The 19,331-nt window shown below is 43.1% G+C and overlaps 2 protein-coding genes across 3 annotated transcripts; both read right to left on the minus strand.

The window, feature by feature from the left end:
* Positions 1-273: 273 nt before the first annotated feature.
* Positions 274-10,858, minus strand: ssh1b (slingshot protein phosphatase 1b). The gene is made up of 15 exons (XM_028417407.1): positions 10,466-10,858; positions 9,329-9,366; positions 6,961-7,061; positions 6,591-6,655; positions 6,183-6,304; positions 6,029-6,097; positions 5,556-5,621; positions 4,945-5,139; positions 4,693-4,786; positions 4,413-4,541; positions 4,280-4,326; positions 4,002-4,148; positions 3,403-3,603; positions 2,679-3,321; positions 274-2,546 (listed from the first exon to the last, which is right to left on the minus strand). Exons 1-15 carry the CDS (start codon positions 10,544-10,546, stop codon positions 1,971-1,973), a joined length of 2,574 nt encoding a protein of 857 aa, XP_028273208.1. The 5' UTR covers positions 10,547-10,858; the 3' UTR covers positions 274-1,970.
* A 431-nt stretch (positions 10,859-11,289) lies between these two features.
* Positions 11,290-15,498, minus strand: svopb (SV2 related protein b). Of its 2 annotated transcripts, XM_028417777.1 has the most exons (16): positions 15,314-15,498; positions 15,061-15,176; positions 14,577-14,662; positions 14,242-14,340; positions 14,089-14,160; positions 13,881-14,005; positions 13,726-13,789; positions 13,482-13,607; positions 13,271-13,399; positions 13,114-13,187; positions 12,867-12,943; positions 12,671-12,775; positions 12,379-12,490; positions 12,207-12,288; positions 12,038-12,127; positions 11,290-11,724 (listed from the first exon to the last, which is right to left on the minus strand). In XM_028417777.1, the coding sequence occupies exons 1-16, from the start codon at positions 15,373-15,375 to the stop codon at positions 11,521-11,523; spliced, it is 1,623 nt and encodes a 540-aa protein (XP_028273578.1). In that variant the 5' UTR covers positions 15,376-15,498; the 3' UTR covers positions 11,290-11,520. The 2 variants fall into 2 exon arrangements, with proteins under 2 accessions (XP_028273578.1, XP_028273579.1); XM_028417778.1 differs by lacking the exons at positions 15,061-15,176; positions 15,314-15,498 and having other exon boundaries at positions 14,242-14,336; positions 14,577-14,664.
* Positions 15,499-19,331: the final 3,833 nt, after the last annotated feature.

The following is a 19,331-nucleotide window of genomic DNA, read 5'->3' on the forward strand; positions in this document are numbered from 1 at the left end:
ACAGCCTTTAGCAAGCTTAGTACACATGTTTGTGGCATCAGTAGTTGTCAACAACTCTGTTTTAAGTGCCTTATGTTACATAATGGCCACGTGAAGGAAAGAACAGTTTAAGGGAAAACCAAAATATTCTAAACTAATTAGTGGAGCAAACCTGCAGCTCCCTCAGATTCAGTTAAGGGAGGAGAATGAATAGTGGATGCATTGTTGTTTATCTACTGAACCAATTAAAGAGAGAAAACTAAATCTACAGAAAAATATACAATAACAGCCGTTGTTAAAGGTAATTAAATAATTTGCATTCATTCTTTTGCACAGTTTTCATTTTCTCCTGAAGCACTCGGATCTTTAAACACAGTAATATATATCTTGCATGTGGCTTTTCCTGCATACAGTCATCACTCAGTACCATTCTAGCACACCCAGCGTGCCAAAAACAGTAGGAACACAACATCAGCCAAATACAAAACAAGACTTGCAAAGAAACACTGTGTGGCACAGCAACTTTGGATAGGTGGCATCAGAACACAGACAAAAATGAACGATTGTTAGGGTAAAGATGTGTACAAGAATTTGTAGTCTTAATGTTGTAGGTTTTACTTTTCCTGCTTTTAAGACAACAGAAATCTAGGATATTGTCAAATACTTCAGATGCTTCTTAGATCCAATCAAAGCTAAACTGTACACAGCAATAACTGTTCCTTTTTGAAGAATATAGGCAGATAAATTAATTTTTAATGTGCCTTGGCTATATATCTGAAATAAGTCTGTGCACTGTGTGAATGGATATTTTGTTGTGCTCTAGTGTTGAATGTGCCAGGGAAGGTTTTAGAGAAAAGGTAGCCCAAACTTCTTTTTTTTCAGTACCCAGATGCATGCTGGGTACAGAAAGCATGATATGGCAACATGATATGGCTTTGGTTACATCAGAAATGATCTGATCAAGAGTTGAGTGAACGCCTCTAAACGTCTTCTATTGTTCTTTTCTTGTGTTATTCTGATGAACTTCAAGAATAAACGCAGCTTTTGTTGTCACTTACAGTAACAACAAATAAAAACTGAGTGAAGAATTGAAGACAGCTTTAATACATATTTCTGTCGGAGCTTCTGAAGTTGTGTTTTGTAATACTGCAAAGTCATGCGTGAGCTAAATTGAGCGCTTTAAGTACATGATCACGTTAACGTTATTGGAGGAGTTCAGGGTGAACCAGCCACTGAGCAGAGAGAACAAAACAGTCTTTGAGCAGAACAGTCTGTGATGCTTGTGGTCCAAGGTACGACGCTTCGCACAAAGAGGCATAAAAAGGCTTGCATGTCCATTTTTTTTTTAATCATTAAGCTTTCACATGAAATGCCCTTTTGGGCAGCTGCAGTAGAAGTGACACTTAAGAAACATTAAGTGAGGATTCAGGTATCAGTGGTAATGTGATGCAGGATCAAATATAAATATCGATTGAATTTCCTTCATGAATAATGTTGATGAGTTAGTTTGAAAACATAGAGAACACTGAAAGACGTGTGTAACCTCAGGTATTTTTCTTTTCATCAACATTAATGTGCTGACTGTGGCACTCAGGAATCAGAAGCAGAGCATCAGCTGGACCTCACAAACCACTATCCTGCCAAACCTTTCTGCTAAAACGGCAGCATACTGCTCATCCCCCCCTGTGTGGGGACAATCCTGCAGGTAGGAGCCCAGATAGGCATCAGTCAGATCTGGGAAGAAGGCGAAGGAAAGTTTTCTGTCCGGACTTTGTCAGAAGCCTCCGGGCCTTTAGCACATGCTGAAAACCTCATCTGGATCTTACTGCCAGATGTCTATGACACTTAGAGAGCTGCTGCAGCTTGACGTTCCAGCAGAGGTCAGCACAGAGCTTCACCCAGCGGTGCTCATCTAATATAGCACAGCCATCACAGTCGTTGAGGCAGTGGTAAGCCACTCCCTCTGTCTCATCTATGCTAGAACCCGTGTATCAAGGCAGAGGCCCCACTGGGAGCTGGCCCTCCATGGCCACGCTTGGTAGCTTCTCAAGCCTCTCTGCCCTCTGTCTCATCAGTTCCAGACCAAATTCTATCCCCAGTCCAGGCATATGCAGCTGGGCCAGAGCATGCTGCTGGAGCTCTACTGTACCACAAGCTTCAGCATCAGCCACAGTACTGTCCCTTATTATCTGTCCTCCCATGTCATCCATGGCCTCCGTCTCCTCACAGTTCATGGGTGAGATCTGTTTCTGGCGGTTGGTTAAAGGGACAGATGTGACACCAGGGATGCAGGTGGCACAGCGGTAAAGATGAGTACAGGGCTGGACCAAGTTAGACGTGACAACCGCAGGACCCGGCAGAGACTGCAGAATTGGAGTGGAGGCAAAGATGGTTCCGGGTGGATCTATGCATATGGAGGGGACTGTGCAGTGGCGGGAGGTGTTAAGGCGGTGTGAACGGCCTCCTGCTGGACGGTCACAACGCCGTCCCTGTGGTAGACGCATGCAGTCTTTACAGGACTGATAGGAGGGCTTCACTTTTAAAGGGTTGCCGGTGCTGGCACTGTCCTAAATTGTTAAATTAGAAGAATTGAAACAGAATAGAGCAAATAGTCAGTGGCAGGTAGAGTCAATAACATTTGCTTTTGGACACAAAAGAACTTTACAGTTTAAACAAAGACAATAAAAGCAGTAACTCACATCAAATGCTGCAGGACAGCTACGTTTGGCAGCTAGGCGGTTGCTGTTGTTGGTGTTCAGGTTGGCTAGGCCTAACCGACTTTCCTCACTCCTCTCTGCCTCCTCTCCTGCCTTCTTCCCATCTGAATTTCCAGGTGTTTGAGCCAAGGCTGCCATCTCAGCTTCCTCTTTCTTAGCTTCTTCCTCATCTTCTTCCTCCAAAGTACTGAACTCGAGCCTCAGTCTCATGTCCTCCAGTGGATCGAGGCGCCCGCAGGTCTGAGCTGCTGTGCCCTCACCAGGCAGGGCTAAATGTGCCATGGGAAAACCCTCGTCCTCCAGTAAGGCGTCTCTCTCCACGTCTTCAATCTCAATGAAAACCCTTTCCATACCGAGCAGAGGGGGACCACGCACTGGGGTAGAGGGCTCACTGTCAAGCGCAGAGTCTGACAAACGTCTAAAGTAATAATTATAGTTAAGAGAGTCTAGAGGTTCCATCTCTAGACCCATCCCCCTGCAGGGAGATGCCCCACAGCCTCCCCAGGCTTCCTCTTCTCTGAGCACTGGTGTGCCTTCTCCAGCAGTGCAATGACCAGAAGCTTGCAAATCATCGGATCCCTCCTCGTCGGTTTCAGGCCGCCAAAGCTTGTTGTGACGCTGTTTACTATGAAGGCGAAAAATAGATTGGATTGCATGTGGAGAAAATAATGTTAAGAAACCTGGGAGAAACTGCAGAGCTGCTTACCTGGCATCCAGGATTCCCTCATATTCTGCCAGCTGTCTCATGAAACCAGCGTTCGGCTGAGCTATGCTCCGTTTCTGCTTTACAAAGTTGTAGGCTTTCTCCAGAGACCAGCCATACTCCTTCATTGCATAGGCAATCACTGTAGAGGCAGACCGGCTCACCCCCATCTTACAGTGCACCAGGCACTTGGAATTATTTTTCCTGTCGGACAGGAAAAAAACTTGACGACAGCACAGTGTAATTTAAATGACCACATTAGCAGATATATTTAGAGTTTAATTATGCAGATGCTTTCCAGCATTCCCCTTTAGAGCACTCATCCTGTTTTCCTCTTTATTTTTTTTTTAAAAACATCAATTTTTTTACCTGAGGTTTACATGGTTAGACAGTTGCATAGCAACCAGATTGTTAGCACCATTTCACATTTCTGTCATAACTGCATCTTAAATTAGGTAGGAGAGAAGATACGTGTGATGGTGACCCACGCATTGCATAGTGTTTGATCAGACACATCTTGAGTCTGAAATCTACAAAACATATTCATTGGATCCAGGAAACACATGCATCAATGGTTTGTTTTTTTAAGTGTGGGGTCTTACTTGGCTTTGACAATAAAGTTGTAGGTGTCGTTCCAGTGGGCCAGCAGGTCGGTGGCATCCTCATCGTACACACGGACGTTGTGATACAAGAACATCCCTGGAAAGAAGTTGTCGATCTCTCTGGTAACATTCAGGATGTAACCCACTCTGTGACCAAAACAGTAACGTGTTAGTCCACTGCTCTTTATTTGAGCACATTGAAAATCCATCCGAATCACTGCTGCAGTGATGAGACCGAAACTGACTGAAAGCCATGCTAATGTTAGCTATCAGCTCACCCGCAGTCACGTAATTCCTCCAGGTTGGAAGCGTTCCACTCAGACCCCTGCGAAGGAATAAAGATGGACACAAACTCAGAAATCTGTTCTGAATGACAATGAGACAGTAAAAGTGCGATATAAGAAAGCTTACTAGATAAACATGGTCAAAGATAAGTGTGGCCTTGTCCATCTGACCCAGGATCAAAAGCATCTCGTTGTCTATGAACTCCTTATATTCCTTCAGGTTACAGCTCATATGTTGCTCCAGTTCATTACGGATCTGAGGGTGAGGAATGTACATTAAATGCAACACTCATTTTACACAGTATGTCAAAAAGGCTACTTATGTTTTTATTTCCTCATCCTTTAGCCAGAATGAATGAAAACTCCTTACTGTACACACAGTGTTGTAGTTTTGACTTGACACCTACCTCCTTGGAGGTGATGTTTTCCAGGTCCTGAAACATCATGATGTTGCGTAGTTTGGCTTTAATGAGACACTCTGTCCGCTCTCGCTCAGTTGGCCTGCACACAGTGACTCAATACATCAGTTCTACTGTCAGAACAGTTAGTGTCCACTTAAAAATCTGCCATACAGACTAAACACAAGGGCAGCCAAGTAAGTCCAGCTCATTTGTTTAACCACATGAGATGATAAAGTCTGTATGTAAAGCTGGTCTCACCGATCGACGAACATGGTGGGAGAATCAGACCGGGTGCTCTCCAGGTCGGTCATAGCATTCCACTCATTGATGCAGCTTTGCTCTGAGGTGATGCAGCTCTCATAGAACGCCATCCAGGTGAGAGCGATGCCACCTGGGAAGTAGTTAAACCTGCGTGACACCTCACATGCCTTATGGAGGACCTGCAGAGCAGACCTGCAAGGACACAGATTGGAATCCTCAACACCAGGGTGGGAAAATAAACATAGTGGTAATTCTCACAGCCGACCAGCAGGTGGCAGAAAAATGCTTAATCTGGAACAACATAGCAATAACCAGAGCGGATAATTATGATCAAACATTGAAGAGTTGTTTTTAATCAAACCACCATCAAGACTTTTTGTATATTAAACTAATTGTAATAAATAAACGTGTAATGTTATTTGCTCCTACAAAATATAACAGCAATGTTAATACACTCCAAACTCAGAGGGTCAAGTAAAAAAAAAATACAATTTCTGAATATTCCTTACAAAAACCACTGGAATGACATGAATTAAAAAAGTGATACAGATGGTGCCGACAAAGAGCATGCACACTACTAACACTACTTATAACAGGTATTTACTCACCACATGGCCTGCACAGATACAGGCTTAAAGACATGTGACCTCCCTGCTGTGTTCACACTGAAGCCTCTGGTTAGGGAGAAGAAGAGGAGGAGGAGAAGGAGGATCAGTCTGAGTGGGGATGGAGATGAAGAGTGATGAGGGGCATGTAAACACGGCCCGGACGAGGCTCGTTTACGGGACTATTCAGGACACACAGCAGTGGAACATTCCTCCAGCATACAGAGGCAGTGACAATGTTAACAGGTCAGCAAGAACTGTTCTCACACACACACAGAAAAATGTGAGTAATTCACTCCTCCACCACTGGTGGGCAGTATAATGCAGAGAACAATGTATGTACACAAAGAGCAGATAGAAACCATGCCTTTTAGAAGTAAGTGTTTTTGTAACATAAAACATTTTTTTTGTGTTATTTATATCATTAAGTGTTTTATGATTATGTCTCTCTCCTAAAAGGAGACACTGAAACTTACCCATCTCCATCTAGATGTATGTTGGTATCACTCCACAGTGGCAGCACCATCCCAATGGAGCAATTTTTACTGTAGATCATAAGAATATAATTTTAAATCTATAAATCTGATTAAAAATGCACAAATTTAATGGCTGTAGGGGGATGATAGTTACCTATCCTTTTCTGTAAAGTCCATTCCCAGGACAATGTTCTCCTCCGTATCTTGATGGCCATTGGTGTAGATGACGACCATGTAGCGCACTCGATCGGACCATCCGCTCTCTAACCGCACAGCCTGTGAAACAGAAGGAGAGTTTGGTGCATTAAGTGGAGGGGAAATGATGGGGTTTACTGACAAACTAGTAAGCAGCTTGACAAGGTGGCACCACCTGCTCGGCTGGGGAGAGCACTCTGCTACATGTGCTGCAGACAGCGCCGTGAATTTTGTAAACAAGTCATATCAGACAGCATGTGTATATATGTAAACATATATATCTATGGCAAGCTAACATTGGCTGATAATTTAGACTGATTTATTAATCAGGCTCTACTTTTAAGCTTTAGAAACAGTAGATACTGACCAGCTTGATGCGATCTTCAGACCGAAGGATCTTAAACATGACCTGCAGGTGCTGAGGCAAATCACCTGGAAGTGAAACATAGACAAACAGCAGACTGAGTTCAGTTCTTTCCTAGCATGTAAACTCAATATCTTGACACACAAAGGATTCCTGTCATGTGTTAAATGCTGCTGGAGGCTGTAAGAATTGCCCTGACTGTGGGTCACTTCAGGCCAGACCAAACAAGGTAATGGCAACCTAACGTTGGCAAACCCAAACAGAGAGAAGTCTAAGCAAATACAATTTTCCTTTTGTTTGGGGCTCAGTCGGGCAGAGAATAGAGCCAAAAGAAACAAAGCTTCTTTGTTTGTGTGTGTGTGTGATTTCCTACCTGCATGTTTGTGGTGGGTTGGAGTCTTTGGTCCTTGTGCACTGCCGCCCTGCTGGAGGAAAAGAGCGGCTCCTTTGACCATAAAGAAGCTCTCACTGAGGCTGGAAAAAAAGCAGAGGTGCAAAAAGTAAATGAAAGAGATCATTGTAAGACTTTGGGGTGGTGAACTTAAAGAGCACCCATTCATAATTCCATTGTTGTTTTCCCCAAAAGAAAATGGAGATTCACAAACAGCTGGACTAGGAATTCACTGGTATAATTACCGTCAACATCTTACTTAAAACATCTCTTCATTGACCCCCCCCCCCCATGTTTTCTAAAATAAGTTTCTTGTGATTCAGAGGTGTGTGGAGGTAGAAGTGGTTTATAAGAAAACTGTACATAGTGCATCAAGAACTAAATAAATAATTTATTGTACACTGTGGTGTATGAATATTGCACCTATCAGAAGTGTTTATTATACAGTCTGACCCTTTATGGGTGACATGTTATAACACATGTGTTCTCCCACTTCACTAGCCCTTATGGGGCAGTGGCTTTGTTATGAAGACTGCAGATTTCAGGAGGAGAGCTTTAGTGTCTTTTCTCACACAGAACAGTGCAGCTTTGTTTCACCACAGTCTAATTCCTCTCTCAACCAAAACACACAAAGCCTGGTATGACTATGTGATGTGGGACCATCACTGGGCCTTTTGTTTCAGCTCCTTGGCTATGTGGCTATGTGGTGTCATCATTTCTTTCCAAGCTAATGCAAAAGAAAAAGATGAGTTGGGAACTATAAGGCATGAAAGCAGAAGTAGTACTCACATTTTCACTCATATGTTACCAATCAGTTCAAAAACATTAAAAAAATAATCCTACCATATATCATATCCAATTATATTGACAGACAGGTAGTCACCAATACAACAGTGGCTGAAGCTCCTGGTAAGCAACCACTGGAACACCACCTGTGTTTGCTTTTAGGCTAGCATGAACCGCTTTTGTTTCCTTGCACACCCTCCGCTACCGGCTTCAGGCGACACTGAGGGCAGGACACCGGGTCCTGTCAGCAGCAGAGGTTTTGTAGTTTCTCTACAGGATCATCCTGCAGATCGGTTATTGGATGATTTTAATGCTGTAGCAGTGTCTAGTGACAGCAGACAGGAACACCATGATGTCCATGTGGCGTAGAAATTAAAGTCTAAGTATCACAGAAGGCACCTGACAGAAACAACATTAACCCTCTCTAGTAAACCTGATGTTGTTGGCTATGAACTTACATTCGACAGATCTCCGTCCGAGTCAGGGCAGCTTTCTCCACAAAGTGAGGCAGCACGGTGAGCATGGCTTTATGAGAAGATTTCACAACCAAATGCATCCTTCTGCTTTTATTATTTACAGTCCCTCTTCTATCTTCTACACCTGCATGTCCCACTGACTGCAGCCTGCTCTGGCACGTCCTTCGTCTCTTTCTCCCACAGCTCTCTTTACATCTCAAGTCCTAAAGCCTTCATGTCTTCGCTGCTGGCAAAGCCTTCACAGCACGTGATTCAGCAGCAATCAACACTCCCCATGCAACGCGCCGCTACAATACCATCATTGATGCGCTGGTGTGCGGGTGGTGGAAATGTTACTTGGCATCAGTCTCAAGTTTGACATGCAGAATTCTAAATTAAGACTCCGAATTCCTGAGCCACAGAGAAACACAAGGCATGACATGACCGTTTCATCTGGGTACAAAGACAGAGTGTAGGCCAAAGCTTCACTGACACTCGTCATGACTTTGTGACGTCAAGTTGATTGAACAAAAGCCTCATGACTAAGCAGGGACAACACTTTATGTATTCTCAGTTATGTAACAAAATACATTTTTAAACAGAGTAAATCAGACTTTTTTTTACACTTGGCTACAGTGAGAAACGACAATCCATTAGAGAAAATTAACTGTGTCCACGCTGATTAATCAGCCAGCCTCACTGCCAGGACCGAGAACAAGACAGAAAGCTCATCACCTGCCAAAACAAGCTTTAATAACCAAAGCAAAGTGATTCTTGGACAGTCTAATTCATTGCATACAAATAAATCAAGACTGAATACAACAAAAAGAGGTAAAAGCTGATTAAATATTGTCTTCTTGAAAAGACTAAGATGTTTGATGTTAACTAAACTAGAACCAGAGCTGATGGTGTTTTTCAACTGCAGGAACTACCATCCCATTCTAGGACTGCCCCACTGCATAGATTTCCAAATCCCCTCCAAGTGACGATGACTCTAGGATGGCATGCTTGTATTAATCTCAAATAGAACCCCAAATGCCTACACACACAGTAGGTTCATCCATTTACACAGAACAAAGAAAGACTAGACAAAAGCACACTGCACTTACCTCTGGTTATTTTTCCTGTCATCGTCACTTCCAAAATCCTAAAGGCAAAGCAGAATTTAAAGATTACAACAATATCATGTGTTTAAAACAAAATACTAACAACAATTTCTGTAAATATAATTTGCTGCAGTCCACAATAGCAGCTGAGCTGTGCTCATTAAATTTCTTTCAGACTGAAGCATGCCGGCGCCATCTGCTGGCCCTCTCTGGTGAGGTTTATGATCTCATCTGCTGTAGAGCTGACAGCTGAATCCTTGGGACACCTTCAAACAGCACCAATTCAGCAAAAACACATCCAAACATCACACTCTTGTTTTCTCCCTGCCGGCTGACTCGTGCAGAACAGTGAACCAGAGTGATGAAGAACTCAGCTATCTTCAAAGTAAGAATGTCACCGCTTATTTTTGCGCCTCACTTCAGTCAGCCTACTTCAGAGGCACCTAATCCACTTTCCTAAAAGTGGAACACTGATGTTATGATTTCACTGGGCTGCAGAAATCTAACACTGCTCCATATTTGAGTGATGGAGGATTTTGGTTTCGACCTTCAAACTCAACAAAGTCAGTGCTACTTCTCATGGGCTGGTTCTAAGAAGTTCATGTCAATTTGATTTTTTTTTTTAAATCTTTTTTTCTTCCCTGTTTTTAAATGGATGTAAACATAGTTCTTTGGTCTTTCTGCATACACGTGTGGCCAAGTGGAATTTCCTAAAACCAACATTTTTTTATCATCTAATTGTTTTTTTTTTTCAAGTTCTGACTCTCCAACACTGTGAATGCATAACTGCAAATCAAATCCCATTAAACAAAGATCAACCTGACTGCAGCGCAGCAGCATGTTTGTGTAGCAACAAAATGAGCACTTTGTCTTAACAGCTAAAACCTAACAGCCTCCCCCTCCCCCCTCTGCAGGATTTTGTTTACAAATCCGCTGCCACAGTAGCCCACAAACAACTCTCTCTCATAACAATACAACACTTATCAAGTTTATACTCATACACACAGCTATGACGGAAGTAAGGTTAACCCTTTCCTGTATGGTATTTAAATCCACCCAGGCTGCACTGATAAAAGCTCCTGCAGGCGTTTTTCTTACACCGCCCCGCACGAAGACCCAGCCCCGGCTTTTAACACTCACCTCCCCCGCACTGCTGTTGGTGGTGCTGGCCGAGGATGCTGCACTGGGGGTGGGAGAGCGCTGCAGTGTCACCAGGGCCATGGTCGGCGGGCTGCAGCCGCGAAGGGCAGGACAGGAGGAGAAGAGGAGGAGAAGGGAGGGGAGGAGGAGCGAGAAGCGCCTATCCAAGGAAGATGCGCCGCCGAGATTGTCTCTGTCACCGGGGAGAAAATGCCTAGTCAGACTCTCATCCAGCAGCACCTGCGCAGCGGCGGCGGAGGCTTTAGTGCTCCCTTTACGGTCCTGCTCCGTGCGTCCTCTGTGGTTACCGGAGTCCTCATGAACGGGAAGTGATGGGAGAGTTCCTCCGCTTGTATCGAGCCAGCAGCGGCAGCAGACGCCGCGCTTTCATCGCTGGTGCGCAGACAGACAAACAAAACACGGCGCAGGTTGAGAGCGGGGCAGAAATGACATGCAGCTTTCCCGGCTGCCTGTGATTGGCTGGCCTAGTTCGCGTGTGCGCTGTCATTGGGCCAATGTTGTCAAGGTGACAGGCCAGACTAGGAACTCCCAAATACAAAACCATACTCTGCTCTTGTATGAGGTGACATAACATTTTTCATACTTTTATCTTAATGAGTCTAAAATGTCTATAAATAAATATATCTATAAAATAAATGACACATGTAGGGGATTACTTCAAACGCTTGTTTATTAAACCAGAAGATTTGTTCACTAGGATGTATGACAAAAAAAATAGCAAAATACATATGAATTTATATTATATAAATAAATACAAGGTGTAATTTCTAATCAATATTTAATAAAACTGGTTTAAAGCAGAGTCCTTTTTGTTTCTTCTCACAGCCTGAACCCAGGGTAAACAATCCTGCATAACAACGTGTGTGCTTCCGCTCTCATTTTGCCAGGCCTCAATTATCACCCCGCCTCTAATGAGATTGTTCCCCGTTGTTCTTTCACCCATGGTCGCTCAGATGAGTCAGTTCACTTTAACAAGTCTGCAGGAGCCCAAGGAGGTGACAAAGATACCTTATCTTTAACTATTTCTTGTTGATCTAACGCTCATTTGCGGGGTGTGTGGTACCATTTGACTGGCTGATTGTGGTGACTGTTTGTCCTGAAGCCTCCGGGTCAAGATTGGACTCCTGCAGACCCCTTCCAGATGTCTCGATGGGCAGGATCAAGGACGCAATGCCGGCCAGCAGACAAACGCCACAGTACAGAGATAGGGTCAGATAAACTGATTTTCTGAGCAGCACCTAGAGAAAGACAGCAAGTGAGAGAGAGAGGAATTTGTTTTTATCATGGAAGAAATCTTTAAAATATTTGTTAGAGCTTAAAGACTCAGGACTCTGTTTACAGTTAAAGTAGCAACTTCAGACATAAGAATGGAGTTAAGAGATTATCAGAGGTTACACCTGACTAACGCAACATTTAAGCCTGCTTGCAGACAGGGTGTGGATGGGTGTTCCGCCACTTGCACCTTACACTCCAGTTCCTGCTTAAATGTGATTGGTCACAAGAGCACAAAAACCAGAAAGCTGTAAATCATGTGAATAAAGGAAGACATACCTGTGCCACGAAGGGTGTAATGAGGGCCCCCATCCTGGCCATTGTACTGGATGTCCCCATTGCTAAGGCTCTGTTTTCTGTAGGGAAGACCTGAATAAAAACAGGAGGGAACATTTAATGCCCAGTTCAGCTTGTTTTCATATGCACGTAATGTAAAAGAAATACCTACCTCTGGTGTATAAACAAAAACAACTTGATATCCTCCAGAGATGAAGGCTCTGCCAATGAAGATGATGATTGTGAGAGCTATTCTGTACAAACAAAAGGAGAGAGGGAGACAGAGATTAGGTTCTGTTTTTAATGCACCGTTGTTTCCATTAGAAAATATTAGAAAAACATACCTTCCAATACAAGCGTATAAGGGTAGAATGGACAAAGAAAACACGAAGAAACACAGTGCCAGGCTTTTCCTCCTGCCGATATATTCAATTGCCAGAATAATAACCAAAAGACCTGAAAGAAAACATAAGGGATAAATGATAATGTTGTCATGAAGTGTCTACATGCTGTATATATTATTTGTGACTGGAAGTGAAAGAGTCCCATGTGGGATCTTACACAATTATTGACAAATCCTACTGTTTTAATTGCACCACCACATCTGTGATACAATGCAAATTGGTAGCATTTCACCTGGGAATTCAGCCAAGGTCGTCCATAAAAGGTCCTTATAGTCAGCTGATGTCAAATATTTACATTCAAGACTGCAGGCTGGTTCAATTTTGGCCCCTTGTGTCACTATAATCAATAGAGAAGAGTCTCAGTTTTTATAACAATTTCAGACATGTGTTGCTAAATGTTAATTTTTGACTCAGTAAAGGAAGCTTACCCTCACACGAGTCTCCAGCCTGGAACAGCTCAGTTGTCAGCAGGATAATTCCGTAATAGGAGAACGCATTTGCAAACCTGAAAACCAGGTGCGCAAGTAGCTTCAAATGGAGCACTGTGTGTTTATTTATGATTCCTGTTGCATGCCCAAAAACAAAGGTGCAAATTTGTTGCCTGGTTTGTTAATTAAATGATTGCCTCCTGCTCAAAACACTGCTGTAAAAAAAGCTGACAGAAAATGCACTAACCATATGAACCACAGAAGAAGAGTAGTTCTCCAATACTGTGGAGTGAAGAGATCTTTGATCTGTCCACGAGCATCCTGTGAAATAGAAGGTCTATATCAACTACTGAGCATTGAATTAGGTAGGCCTTCATGTTTTATTCAGCTAAGCATTTACATACTTGTTGATAAGTGATAATCTTCCCTTGGGGCATGGGCTTCCTATTGTCATCAGCAATACGTCTTAAAGTTGCCATGGCCCTGTCTCTTCTTCCCGACAACAAATCAAAACGAGGACTTTCAGGCAGCCACTGTGTCACACACAAAAGTTTGAGTTTGAAAGTTTAACTGCTGGTATGTTTTTTTTAATGGATTGTTTGTGAGCAGACTTACAAAGCCACAGCAAAGAAAGATGGCCATCGGTATGGTGGACAGGCCGAGCAGCCACCTCCAGCCCAGAGTAGGCATTACCAACAGGGCCAGGACGACCTCAAACACAGCACCGATTGCCCAGAAGGCCTGTTGCACACACAAACACATTATAATCAGAAAGGCATTTATGTGCAGTTCATTGAGTCCAATCAGAGATTCAACTCTAAAATAAAGTCTCACATTACTAACAAAATCACCACAGTACCGCAATCAGCATGATGCAGATGCCTCTCGCCTTCACTGGAAGGAATTCCGAGTACAGTGTGACCCTAAAAAAAAAAAGAGATGACTATCTGTAGCAAATGTTTTCTGAGTTATTACTCAGTGACAAGGCACCTCATCGCGTAGCAGTGAACTTACGACTGAGGAGCTCCACCGATGCCAAAACCTACAAGGCCCCGCAGAGCTAACATCCATCCAAATACTGGAGCGAAGGCACTGAGGAGCCCGTAGTACACAGCCCAGCACATACACAGCATCAGACCCTGTTACCATAGCGACATAATACATGACATAATGTACAAATATTATTATAACATGTGAACCCAGTCTGAAATATGATACTTACTGCTTTTCTGCCATACTTGTCAGCAAAATTTCCCCATACACTTGAACTGATCCCCATCCCGATGAAGACCACCTGATACAGAAAGGTGCAAACATTAACACACGTTATACAGAATCAACAAGACCTACCACAGAACCAAAACGGACTCTTTACCGATGTTATAAATGCCACTTTGTAGCCGGGGAGCCTCCACTCACAGTGCAGCTGAGGGCCCAAGATGCTGAGAATCATCATCTCCATGGCATCTGCTATCTGAAGCACAGCCATACATGAGACATGCAAAGAATGTGGAGGGAAACAGAGAAATACAGAGAAACTTGTTCTGGCTCTCTGTGTTCTGAGAAGAAAAGGCCGTCACTTTCTTCTCAGAGCTGGTTTGGGAGGTCTTGCAGCTTGTTTCCAAGATATCTTTGTTTTTGTTAATGCCACCTCATGAAAATTAACAAATCTCCCTGTTCTCATCTCACAGAGTATGTAACAAGCTTTACCCATGACAGTCCAGTGAGGAAGGACAGTTTCCACTGAAACTTCCCAAAGCCGAGGGCCTCCAGTGCATCATCTACTGTATATGTATCTGTAAAAGAAGCAGTAAGTCTCTTTAAAGCCACCAGACTCATTGTTAAAAACAGCAATTACATGCATATACATTTAAACCCAAACTAACATGTCAGCAAATCAAAGCCTCACAACACAACTTAAATAATAATGTCAGACTAGTGCAGCAGCCGATCAACAACTCCTTCAATATGCACAGTAAATAGAAGATAAGTAGACTTTGAAGGTGGACTTTGTCTTTAAAATAAATATTGCTGCTGCATCATTGCTTGTTTAATATTTGAGTTCTCACACAAACCCTTCCCTTCAGCTCCTTCCATTTATTTATTAAGAAGGGAGGAAATTCAACCTGCCATCAAATCAATGCATACTAAGACTAAACCTAACTTTTAATGCTAGCCTACAAAGTGATACAACCTTCGGTTTTGTTGGGTGGATTGGCCCCTGAGTCAGCTCTTGCTGCGGAAATTGTACAGATTTCATTGTCCGTGCCCTGGTCCTGATCAGTGTGACCCACAAAATCTGACTCGCCCCTGCAAATGTCAGCAAACAGAAACAACGTGTTATTAAACTGTGCAGCAAATGTGCCAGCATCACGGAGCTGTAACACAACAGGTCGGGTTAGGTTTCCTGGAATTTGTCACACAGACAAATGTTTAGCTGTTTTTACCGCTGTTCGGAATCTTTCCACCGCTTGTACGAGACTGTAGTCGACCGGGTCCAGTTGTCCATGTCAGCGTCATGCAGAGACGCCGCTGAGTTTTCTTCTCTGTCTCCGTGTCTCGCCTTTCTTTAGGATTTCTTGTTAGTATGCTGCTGCCTCGCTTTATAAATAAGTTGTAGTCAAACCTGTTGGTGCAGTCACTCCAGGTTTCACTCAGACAGCCAATCAGAGGGCACCAGCCTACCTGCAGGGAATAAAAGGGTGTGGACTTTTTTTGGTTGTCTTGAGGTGATCCTGCTTGCAGAGCGTGCAGTGTTTTTCACGAGAATACATTGTTTCCTGCCATCTGATTGGTCAGTAATCAGGAAGTCATATTTCCTTCATTGTAGTTACTATAGTGATCAATTCCCCGTTCAAGGGGACGCAGCTGGTTCGAGAGCTGAATAATAAAAATAACAACAACAACTAATAATAATAATAATAATCATCATCATCATCAATTAACAGGTCAGGGGTTAAGTTAATTATGTAAAACAGCACCAAACTAGAATGTAAGGTAGTCTATTAATCCCTTTCCATCTTCTTAATTAATGCTTATTTGTCTTTGTCCTGTGGGATTTAAAGAAAAGACTACAGTAGATAAGCTTAATTAATTACTGGGCTTGTTAATCACACAAGGGTGCATGTGTCAGAATGAATGAAGAATAAAGATGAATGACCATCTTATAGGAACTGTAGTGTGTAAAGATTTGGATTTTCACTGTGATTCAGTGTGTGTTATAACATGTGGCTGACAGCAGGTTGTGCTCTCATACTGTGTACCTGTGTGTGATTACCAGAGCTACTTTATAGTTGTGTGTCTAAAAGAAATGGTTCTTCTAAGTAGCACTGGATTACCTACAGCATAGGAGTAAAGGAGTATAACAGGATTTACCAGCAGCGTGGAGTCCTGGTGACCCAGTTGTTTGCAAAAATAATAAACAAAAAACATATTTGTAAAACTTCTAAATGTATTTTTTCTGCAGCACTTGAAGGTAGCTGAGTCTCTAACGTCCTCTGTGCCCCTGCAAATAAATCAGGCCACTGTGAAAATAAGAGCAGAAGAAAAAAATAGGACAGCGTGAGGACATGCTGAGGCTGCTGCATTATGGGACGGTCATAAATACAGCACAGGTGGAATATACAGTGCATCTCTCCATCCCCTCATCAGCTGCTCGACCAGGCTGGCACAGAACAGTGCAGGACCTCAGCTCAACGTGCACAAAGAACCAATAACATGGACTCACAGGTAAGCTTCAACATGCCAAATACCAAAAATACTGCATGCTGGTTTTCATCTGAATTGGCTTTGCTTTGTGATGCAGTCCTTGTGATGCACAGGTCACAGGTCATTTTGTGGCCCTCAGAGTCTGCTCAGGCGACATCAATCTGTTAGCTCACATGAATAAGAAATTAGCTGAAAGTTTAGTTGTTTGGGGCTAATGGGCCTGTGAATATTTATTTGGACAAACAGTGGACGAGGGACATGAAGTGATCTGATCTGCTCTTCAAGCTTAAGAAACTAGATTACAGTGCTTTCAATGAGTCCGTGGTGAAGCATGAAAAGAATGCGAAGGCGTAGGCGACATTATTTTTGCACTATTAATGACACAACAATCATCTTTCAATCCATGTCTGTGTGTTTAATTTTAGGGGAGTTTTCCTCTTTAAAGATTGAGCAGGTCCTAGAAGTGCCTCTTTATTTGCATAATGGATTACATTATGTTAATGAGCATTTTTTTCCAGCATGCTCTCATGTCGCTGCGTGTTTTGGCTGATCTTGAGGCGGTAATGTAAGATGCCTCTGTTGATACTTACAGGAAGCAATGTTAAAGTTTAAACAGATGGAATGAGAGGGCAATGTTACTTTGCCTATACAGGCCTGTCACAACCACGAAGAACAGACATGAAGAACAGATCAAAGCACTAACACAGCACTATATATTAAAAATTTTGGGGATGACTTAAAGCCTCTCAGTGAACCCCTCTCTATTTTTTGTCAGCCCTATGTTGCCACAGAAATGTCAATTTTTGTGACAGTTTCTGACTTGAAGGCTGCGATGTCTTCATTTTTGGTAATATTTACACAATCTACAGTAGTTGAATCCTAAACTGGACTGATTATTCTGGCTCTAATGAGTAGCTAGTAATTAGTTTGAAATGCATCTGCCTAATCAAAGATCAGTAATCGAATACCTGTGCTGTAATTTTGTGGGGAGGAGGGTGAGAACGGGTCTCCGGGTGGATTAAGTTACCACATCCTTGTATTACATACCTGCCCACACACACACACACACACACACACACACACACACACACCCTTCCTTAAACACACAGTGTAGCTGTTCAACACTCAGGTGAAGCACTGAATGAATGTTTGCTGCCTGGGCTCCATGAATGTTTAAGCAGCCCAGTGCTTCCATAGCCAGGTAGCTCATTACTGCCTCATTACCTACAATGCAGGGACAGCAGCCCAGCAGGAAGCAGCAGTGCCACCCTCATCCTCCTCTTCTTCTTCTTCATAAGGCACTCTATCCCTGGCTGTGGTACCGGGGCCTGCTCTAAGCCAGTACTAGGGACCGGTGAGCATCAGAAGAGAGAATAGTTGGTGAAATACCTGTAGACTTGAAGATACTCGTGGGAGAACTCCTCGACTACTAAAACTGCTATGTTGGGCTGTGTCTGCCCCAGTTGATCACCTGTGGACTGAAGTTAGATCTAATTTGGATTTATCAGGTTTATCACACAAGACGGATTCAACCATGACGCACATGGCTTTGGAAGTAAGAGAGGTAAATTACACGAGCAAAGATTAACTTGTTTGCATGAGTGTTAAAGATAGATCTTTCAAGGGATTCTGATGCATAATTTTCAGTGCAATTATAAGAATAGCTTGATGGCTGTGTTGGAATCAGTCTCACTGCTCTCATCAATCACATTCTCAGATTTGCTGTTTTAGTCGTATAATAGCTTCTAGACGTGCATTACACACCAACTGCTTGGCAACAAACAACAAAGTGGTGAATGTAAAGAACTGAATGGAAACTGGGTGTTCAATAAATTGAGACCACATAGGTGTCCTCGGAGGATGCAGACCCTGAATTGGGACACAGCTAAAGTGTATGTGTTTGTGTAGTGTCTGTGAAATCTAATAGATGTTACACATACACCAACCTCTGTTTATCAAAGTGTCTTGCCCAGTAATGACATAAAGAGTTGTTGTGAGACAGGATGAGTCACCCTGTCTTCCAGGAAGGTAACAAATCCTCTGAAGTGATATCTTGAATTTGTATGTCCCCTCCATCTTTCTATCAAGCCATCACAGCAGAGGCACAGAGCGTCAATGGCACTCTTTTAAATGAGTGGTAATAAATGGGACTAGTCATTCCAAGGAAGCCTTATGGTCAAAACATTAAGTGAGTAATCAGCTTTTTACTGTACTCTTGTGTGAAACTGTACCAACAGAGGAGGTACTGTACTTGATTGGTGCCATGGAGGCCTATTGAAGGTCAGGTTTCTCTGGACACCTGGAGCCCCTTAAATGTGTGTTGGCCAGGGTGATGTGTGGTGTCAGTCAATGGCCCACGAGGAGTGCTATCTCTTTCAGAAGCCTAACTGCCACTTTGTGGCTGCGTAACAGGATCCTACACCATACTGTATGGACAGAGACAATGGAGCACCCTCTCAGGTGATGGTCTCCAGGTCAGATAGGCTTTCCTGTGCGAATGTGATGTTTACTGTAGACTTGCTTATACAACTGACAGAGGTTTGTTCATATCGCTGACCTTTAATTTTAGCATGTTTGCACAGTTTAAATCAGATGACGATGTTGCACAGTTTACAGTTTTTTGTCCCAGTATTCCATAAAAATGGCAGAAAATCTCTGCTCTGTATGCGATGTTAAGCAATCGGCACGGTGACACAGACTCACAGAGTGCCATTAACAGGCCAGAGTGCCTTTTAACCAAACACAGCACACGCACAC

Source organism: Parambassis ranga, chromosome 12, assembly GCF_900634625.1.
Source record: "Parambassis ranga chromosome 12, fParRan2.1, whole genome shotgun sequence".
In the NCBI taxonomy this organism is placed as follows: domain Eukaryota; kingdom Metazoa; phylum Chordata; class Actinopteri; family Ambassidae; genus Parambassis; species Parambassis ranga.